This window comes from Hippichthys cyanospilos, chromosome 14 (genome assembly GCF_059441005.1).
Source record: "Hippichthys cyanospilos isolate Australia breed blue-spotted pipefish chromosome 14, RoL_Hcya_1.0, whole genome shotgun sequence".
Lineage (NCBI taxonomy): Eukaryota > Metazoa > Chordata > Actinopteri > Syngnathiformes > Syngnathidae > Hippichthys > Hippichthys cyanospilos.
Window position 1 is genome coordinate 7,675,845 of NC_142382.1, and position 8,343 is coordinate 7,684,187.

The window sequence follows — 8,343 nt, forward strand, 5'->3', positions numbered from 1 at the left end:
TAATTGCAACTAACAATGGTAAACACAAGTAGAATCATTTCCAAATTGTTTTCAGTATGACACAAAGGAGTCCAGTGAACATCATCAAAGAGTTGGTGGCTGTTACTAGATCCCAATTCTATCCACAAAAACAGAAAGACCAGACGTATGTGATTCCAAAGAGCAAATCTTTTGCCAAGTTGTCCTTGCTTTGCTTCTATAAGAAAATGAAAAGTAATTTTTAAAAAGTTGCCTGCAGATGCCACAAGGTGGCGGCAAAGCATTGACTTATGCTTTGAACGGGTTCCCTCTAAAAATCGGAAGAAAAAAACAAAACAAAAATAAATTGTATTTCAACACTTGTTTAGTATCAGAAAATATGGAGCCAATCCCATAATGGGGGAAAAAAAGCAAAGCAAATCAGTTTTTTGAATAATATCTCTGTGCGCTTTTATTTTAAAGCTGCATCACCCAAGGTTCCACTGTTTAGATTTTTGTTGATGTGATAACACAAAGCACTTTATAGTCGGAACTGGTTGGGTTGGTTTCTTCTTAGTACTGTCTACCGAGGCACCCCTTGTGACACTTCCTGCTTGTTTTTGTGGTCGTCGAATTTGTGCACTTCCTGTGTGTGTGCTGTGTATATATGGTGCTATTAATGCTGACCGCAATTAGTGTACAATCAGTACCACTCATAAACAGTCAATCAAATATAAAACAACCCAATCAACCCCCCTCCCCATACGATTCTTCCAGGTAACACTGTCATACTCTGTCCACCCCCATCCCTCTCACCTGCCCCATTTTTTTGTTTGTTTTTTTAAACAACCATCCAGGACAGGAAACGCTTCAAAGGATTCTTTTCCAAAGTAAGTTGCTGATTTGTGTCAAGTCAGAGTGCCTTTCACTTTTTTCCCTCTGTTTAACAAGTCACCCTTTTAAAAGCCGTATATGTGCACATACGTACACACACGCGCAAACACACACTTACCACACCGATGCATGTGCCTGAGAAAGTGGGCAATGTTTTTACATCAGGGTTGGGCACTTTATTGTTTGTGTGTGAGTGCTTTTAACTTCTTTGTCTTCAATGAGCCAAAAGTGAAATAATTTGTGTGAATGACGTTCTTCTCTATACACGCGCACTGTGGTCGTTACTGTTCTAACCAACAGGGGGCACCAGAGCACCAACATTTTCGTTCCTATCCTTCCCTTTGGCTTGAATGGCACACACTTTATGGTGGATCAACAGAAATGTTTTTCTGTAGACTGAAACATGTCTCTTTTTTTTCTCTTTCTTTTTTTCTTTTTTCTAAATTCTACTTAGGCTGGAAAGAAAGCAGTGCGCGCTGTTCTGTGGGTGTCGGCGGACGGTCTCCGCGTGGTTGACGACAAAACAAAGGTGTGGAATCATTGCATATATCGGATGGGCAATTAATTTATTTTCTTGATTAAACCGTTCAAGGAATACCAAAATTAATGTGCCGCTTTCAGCAGCAAAAATGCACATATTTATTTATAAATAATAATTTAAAGAAATGTAATAAATGTGAGGTAACTTGTACCAATCAAAACACAACGTGGAGCAGTCCATGTAGATGGATAATACAATACATTCATATATTCTCGTCCTCTGCAAAGAAATACAGACAGACGGCTGAGAGAATGGCTGGATGGATACTTTATTCATGCTTTGCTGTAAATTAAGGTGTTACAGGAGTAACTGTACATCCTTGTCATACATTTGACACATTTAGGTGACGTCAACAACCAATAAAACAGATCTATCCACAGAGGTAAACAGTTAATGTAATAAAGTGTTCCTGTATATGTGTATACAACACACGTATATAACGATGAGAATAAAATCTAAAGAGGAGAATGAATTAGGAAGTGTGTATGTAGATCCCTCTGTCTGTGATACAGCACCCCCAGGTGACCAAGGCAAAAAACAAAAAAAGTTGCAGGGATTCCAGGGAAAACACATCTGAATGTGAACTGATGACAAATTATTTTTCAGTTGTAAAAATAACAACTTTAAACCAAACATATATATATATATATATATATATATATATATATATATATATATATATATATATATATATATATATATATATATATATATATATATATATGAACAAATTATTACAGTGTAAATATAATGTTATTTGCAAATACTAACAGTGACCAATAACCAAGTGTGCATAACATTGGATAAGACACTTTGCATGTCATAAGGTAGTTTTATCAAACCATGTGAAGACAGCAGCATTTAGGAAGCTAACAGGGGACTTCCTGTTAGCAGTCTTATTTGAAATAATTTCACACATCTTCTGGTGCTCCATGTAACGAACTCACAGTTGATAGAGCTGCCTGACGGTGATGCCTCTTTTCCACAGGACCTGATCCTGGACCAGACGATCGAAAAGGTGTCATTCTGCGCCCCGGACCGGAACTTCGAGAGAGCCTTTTCGTACATCTGCCGAGACGGGACGACGCGCCGCTGGATCTGCCATTGCTTCATGGCCATCAAAGACTCTGTGAGAATGCCGCCTAAGGGAGTAAAGCCAAACAATTGAAGCAAACATGACCATGCAAATGTCATACATGTAGGGAGAGCGGCTCAGTCACGCTGTGGGCTGCGCCTTTGCCGCCTGCCTGGAGCGCAAGCAGAAGCGTGAGAAGGAGTGTGGCGTCACAGCCACTTTTGACGCCAACCGGACCACCTTCACCCGCGAGGGCTCCTTCCGGGTCACCACGGCCACGGAGGCGGCCGAGCGGGAGGAGGTCATGAGGCAGCTGCAGGATTCCAAAAAAGGTGCCTGTCTAGAAACTCGCATACTTCCCGGGATTGTTACTTGTGCTTGGCTCTGGAAGTCACCGCTCGTAGGATATTTTCCGTGATAGGCACCCATATGATCACACTCACAACTTAGTGATGATTTCCCAGGAAAACATGTTTTTTTTTAGGTGGCTGGAGGACATTTTTTCTGGACTAAGCTGGTGAGGGTGTTTGCTAGGAAGGGAAGGCAACTTTACTTATATAGCGCATTTCATACACGAGGCAATTCAGTGGCAAGCAAAGACAAAAGGGAATTGAAGAGGTTACTTAAAAACAGAATTTACCATTTTAATGGCTGGTCTTTGTACTTAGTTACTTAACTGCAAGCTGGAGGAGACCATTTATTAGAGGGACACTTTTATTTATACACTTGACTTTTTTTTGTTCTTTTTTTATCATTTTTACTTTGGTTTTGACTGTTTTAGTTTAATTTGTACTATTTTAGTCTTTATTTTCATTTTTATTTTACCTTGTGGAAAATGCAAATAACATAGTTCTATATTATTATGTAATACTACTATGGTTCAATAATATTGTATTTACCCCAACAGCTGAGAGTGACGCAAAGGTGGCAGGGAACTCGTCTGGCGGCGGAGTGATCAATACCTCTGCCGTTCAGTCGGGTAGCCCGCCGTCGCCCTCGTCCTCGCCGCCCCTCTCGCTGGGCACGCTGGGCATACCTCGCCGACACGCTCCCGCCGAGGCATTGGCCAGGCAGGGCTCCTTCCGCGGCTTCCCGGCCCTCAGCCAGAAAACGTCGCCCTTCAAGCGCCAGCTGTCGCTGCGCATGAACGAGCTACCCTCCACCGTGCAGCGCAAGTCAGACTTCCCAATCAGAAATGCAGGTGAGGCAAAAGGCCACACTCATGGACACAATAACACAAACGCACACCATTCACCCTCATTATAACTGTTGCCGCCCTCCACCTGCACGCAGTGCCCGAGGTGGAAGGAGAGAACGACAGCATAAGCTCGCTGTGCACTCAGATTACCACGGCGTTCAGCGGACCCCCGGAAGACCCTTTTTCCTCAGCGCCCATGCCCAAAGCGCTCACCTCGCCCCAGTCGCCTGTCGCGCCAGGTAACCATCATCACGGCGTCCCACATGAACTGCTTACATCACCGTGAAACAATAGTATTTTCCCCGTAGTGCTCAAAGAAATGCATCACGTTTGTGTAATACATTACATACTAGCACAACTTAAGGATAATCAAATGAGTCAGTTTTTTGTTACAAAAAAAAAAGTTCTTTTTCACACAGCATGCTTTAAAAACGAAAGCTGTAATTTTCTGGGTTGGATAAAATAAAATGCTTGCTTGGAGCTTTTAATTGGTTGCCTTATTTTGAGTTTAAAACACAGCGGCTGTGGCAAAGCATTGTCCACGTTTGCTCACGTCTTTGTTAAGAACAGGACTTTCTAAATCAAAAAGCATGAATCAAAGTTTTCCAGTTGTAAAGAAGTACAGTTACACTGCACTGTGAAGTCATAGCTGAGGTTGTAACCCAACAATTGTGCTCAATGCAAGTGAATGAATCTACAGACGGCAAACAGTCCATATTTGCATTTTATATTAAACAGTTATTTAAACAGCTATTTTCCTATTAATTGCTACATTGCTATTAATTTATTGTATTAGTGTTGTGTTGTAGTGGCCGGCCATCATTTGAAGTCACCAGTTTGAAGCTCCCTTTGACAATTTTTTTTTTCCATAAACTTAACAAACACTTTAAAAACTACAGAAATGTTGACCCCAAAAATTTAATGTAGAATAGACAAATATTTGCATGAGCTGTGCTTGTATTTCTTCACTTCGTTGCACCTTAACATTCATCTAACGTCGTCTTGTTTGAGTTACGTTCTATTATAGTTAAAGAATATCCTCCTAATCCTAACTCAAGTCTTTCACATTTTGGACACATTTCATGTTTGTGCTTGTTTTCGTGCATATTTGATGGACGTGTCCCGCCTCGCATGTCTAACATCAAACCCTCCTTCTCCTCCTCCTCCTCCTCCTCCTCCCCTTCCTCCTCTGCTGTAGTCAACGGCTCTGCAGCCGCTGCGGCCGCTTCCTTTTCCGCCTATCATGCTCATTCTCACCCTCTTCCTCAACCCCCCCTTCCTGCCGCTGTTAATCCTCCAGCTCCCAGCTCGGCAGCGTTGGCCCCCGCTCTGCCTGCTCGAGACACTAACCCCTGGGCCAAGACCCCTTCTGGGGTCCCGGCCCCTGCATCGGCGGGTAAGAGGACAATAAAAAGAATGTGCTTAACAACGAAGGTGATTGGGTGTATGGTAGGACTGTCATCAAGGAATCTTTTTATAATGATGATCCTATTGAGTATTGCTCAGATTAGAACCTTTGGCTCGTATCTTGAAAATCATCTTGTCAGGTCACTTGTATCTCAAGGCACCATTCACTTTACTTCCTTTGACGAGTCAGCTTGTAAATGTCACAGGACCAAACCCAAATAACTGGTGAGCTGCGATTGGTCGTTAGCTCACCCCTGAGCATTTGTGACGTCCCTTTCAGTAGACAGCAAGGGGCAAAATGGCCGCCCTTGAGACGGAGTAAAAATGGCTGGATATAAGTGGTAATGTTCAAACTGAGCATAAATATTTAAAAATATATACATTACCAGTCTCAAGCTTTTAAACACTTTCTCATGCCAGAGGGAAAAAGGGACTCCAAACCTTTGACTGGAGTTATTCTTATGAACAAACGTCTTAGGCCTCCTGCGTTACTGTATTTTATTCTTGGTCGGTACTTCAGGGGATAAGGTTTTGTGTTTTTATATTTGAGGGTACTTTGTGGAAAATGTTGGAAAACTACTGCTTTTGACTAAATACTGATTCTTGTTATGGCGCCATCTTGTGGCGTATTAGAGTATATAAGAATGAACCTAAAAAAATGCAAATGGACAATTGTTTTTAGTCAGGATGTAGGATGTTTAAAAAAAAAAAAAAGAATATGCAATTAGGCAGTAACAAAACTAATCCTTGACCTTTCGCATGCACGCTTTTTCCTTGCTCAAGCTGAGGCAGAGGTAGGATCATTCTAATAATAGGAAATTCATTATTTTGTTCCTTTGACAGATTTAGGTTGGACAAACCCCCAACTTGATGCTGTCAATTTCATTTACCAAAAGAATGATTAAAAAAAAAGCTTGGAAACAATTTTATGAATTCTTCCGTATTGTACCATTTACATGCTTTAATTGCACTGCGAAAGGGGCATACGTGTTTTAACCTTTTTGTCCAAACAGGAGGCGACTGGTCATCGTCCACTCCCGTCATCATCGTCCCGCCGACGTCCTCTCCTGTGTTGCCCTCGCACAAGCGCACCCCCTCTGAGGCGGAAAAATGGCTGGAGGAGGTTTCCAAGTCGGTCCGGGCTCCTCCGACCAACCCCATCCTGGCGGCGGCCCCGCCGTTCGCCGCCCCCGCACCTCCTATACCCCCGGTGGCATACACGCCCCTGCTGCCCCCGCGCCAGACTGCTTTCCATCCCATGTCCAACGGGCTGTCCTTCCCGCAGCCCAGCGTGCCCGTGGTGGGCATCACCCCCTCGCAGATGGTGGCCAACGTCTTCGGCTCGGCGGCGCAACCTCAGCCCTTTCCCGTCCCGGCGCCCGTGGCGCCCCAGGGCGTCGTCATCCCGAGTCCTTTCGTCAAGCCTCCGCCCTCACCCGCCGCCGCCGCCAGCCCCGCCCGCGTACACCCTCCCAATGGCGGCGGGGGCTTCAACGGCGCGAACAATTGGGCCGCACCGCCCCACCCGCCCGCCGCCTCCTCGCCCGCTCCCGTCGCTCCTCAGCAGCCGCAGGAAGATGCCTTTGAAGCCCAGTGGGCGGCGCTGGAGGGGCGCTCGCACCAGCGCACGACGCCGTCACCCACCAACCCCTTCTCCACTGAGCTGCACAAGACTTTTGAGATCCAGCTCTGATGACTGTGCCTGAGGAAGAGATGGGCTCCATGTTGGGAGCGGGAGGGGGGGTGCAGCGGTAGGGCGTGTCATGAAAGACCCCCCCAAAATACTCATGCTGCTGCTGTTCTTCACGAGCCTCATCAGCGTTCTCTGTGCTCGTTTGGTAACCCTGTGGAACTAAGCAATTACTGCCACCGCCCCCTGTAAGCCGCTTCTTACCCGCTCAACTCTCAACCTCCTAATGGCAGCCACCTCACCCAACTGGAAAAATAAAGCAAGACAATGCCAAAATGTTTATTTTTATGCATTAAGTATATTTTAAATAGCTATGGATTCCAACTGTCACCTTGCCAAAGGCATACAATCGCGACATGAGCATATACATATATATTAGGGGTGTGCGTCTCACCAGTACAATAGACATTTTGATTTATATCATTGTAACAATTTCAACTGGTTCGATTTAGTGGAATTACAAATCAATTTGATATGGTACTGCTGAGTTTGAAAAGGTGTCATTTTCCAATATGAATGAAATGTCTTAAGTTATTGTAAATATGGCGTTTCTTTCAAGGATTTATTGATACCTTTTAAAGTGGAACGGTTCGATTATTCACTGTACTCATTTTTTTAATCAACCGATTTTATGATTTAAATAGTTTGCCACACCCCTAATACATATTTATGTGCGTGTTTGTGTAATATGTTTATATTACATATATGTAACATTATACATGTTTATTTTACCTAAATACATAAATATATAAAGAATCTCTCACAGCAGTGCTAAATTTTAATGTGATGTAAAGAGATTTCGTGAAGGGACAGCTGCTTTACGTTTTTTGTGTGTTTATTTTAATTTTTGCTCTTGGTGGTCGACTGTAAATAAGACATAAGTCATTGCAGCAACAATCAACAAGAACAGAGCGACCGCAGCAAAGGAACGACCAGCTTACCTTTGAATGCTTAAGTACACTATTTTGTTTTTTTTGGGACGCACCTCCCACATATCTACCTTGGTTTTTTTTTTTTTTTTTTTTTCAGATAATCGTGGATTCCTCATGTTTTGGTTTTGCACAAGCACTTACAACATGAGATGATTGGGCCTCCTCCATTGGTCTGCTGCTCAAGAGTTACAGGGAGTCAACAATGACAAACTGAAAGAGAAGCTTTTCCATTTCTTGCTGTCCGGTGTGTTTTTTTAATTTTATTTTATTTTGAAATCAAAACCTGTGAACATAATCCTTTCTCTGATCTATTTTTCCATTTTGTAATTCATGATTTGATGCCACTTGGAGAAGTATTGAAGTTCAAGGTTTGAATAAATGATGGTTGAGGAAACCGTTTCTGCCTGTTTGGTTTAAAAAGGTGTCTCCGTGGATGTTCATCGGTGGTAAATACTTGTGAACAAGATAACATTTATGGAAATTGTTTTCATTATTATGACAAGCTGTAGAACATGAACGAATATGGAGAGTTTAGAATGCAAAAGGGTGGCACGGTGGAAGGGAGTTTGCATGTTCTCCCTGTGCTGGCGTGGGTTTTCTTCAGGAACTCCGGTCTCCACCCACATTCCAAAAGCATGCATGGCAGGT

The 8,343-nt window shown here is 43.2% G+C and overlaps 1 protein-coding gene across 4 annotated transcripts in view; it reads left to right on the forward strand.

Moving 5' to 3' along the window:
• The window catches only part of numb (NUMB endocytic adaptor protein), a 30,083-nt gene extending 21,994 nt beyond the window's left edge, over window positions 1-8,089 (forward strand). For 2 of the 4 annotated variants that reach the window (XM_088433575.1, XM_088433574.1), the window contains exons 4-11: window positions 816-848; window positions 1,307-1,381; window positions 2,382-2,522; window positions 2,596-2,800; window positions 3,376-3,669; window positions 3,762-3,905; window positions 4,865-5,062; window positions 6,087-8,089. In XM_088433575.1, the coding sequence (XP_088289701.1) occupies window positions 816-848; window positions 1,307-1,381; window positions 2,382-2,522; window positions 2,596-2,800; window positions 3,376-3,669; window positions 3,762-3,905; window positions 4,865-5,062; window positions 6,087-6,766 (1,770 nt within the window). In that variant the 3' untranslated portion in view covers window positions 6,767-8,089. The remainder of the gene's footprint in view (window positions 1-815; window positions 849-1,306; window positions 1,382-2,381; window positions 2,523-2,595; window positions 2,801-3,375; window positions 3,670-3,761; window positions 3,906-4,864; window positions 5,063-6,086) is intronic. The other 2 variants (XM_088433577.1, XM_088433576.1) reach the window with 2 other exon arrangements.
• The last annotated feature ends 254 nt before the right edge of the window (window positions 8,090-8,343 follow it).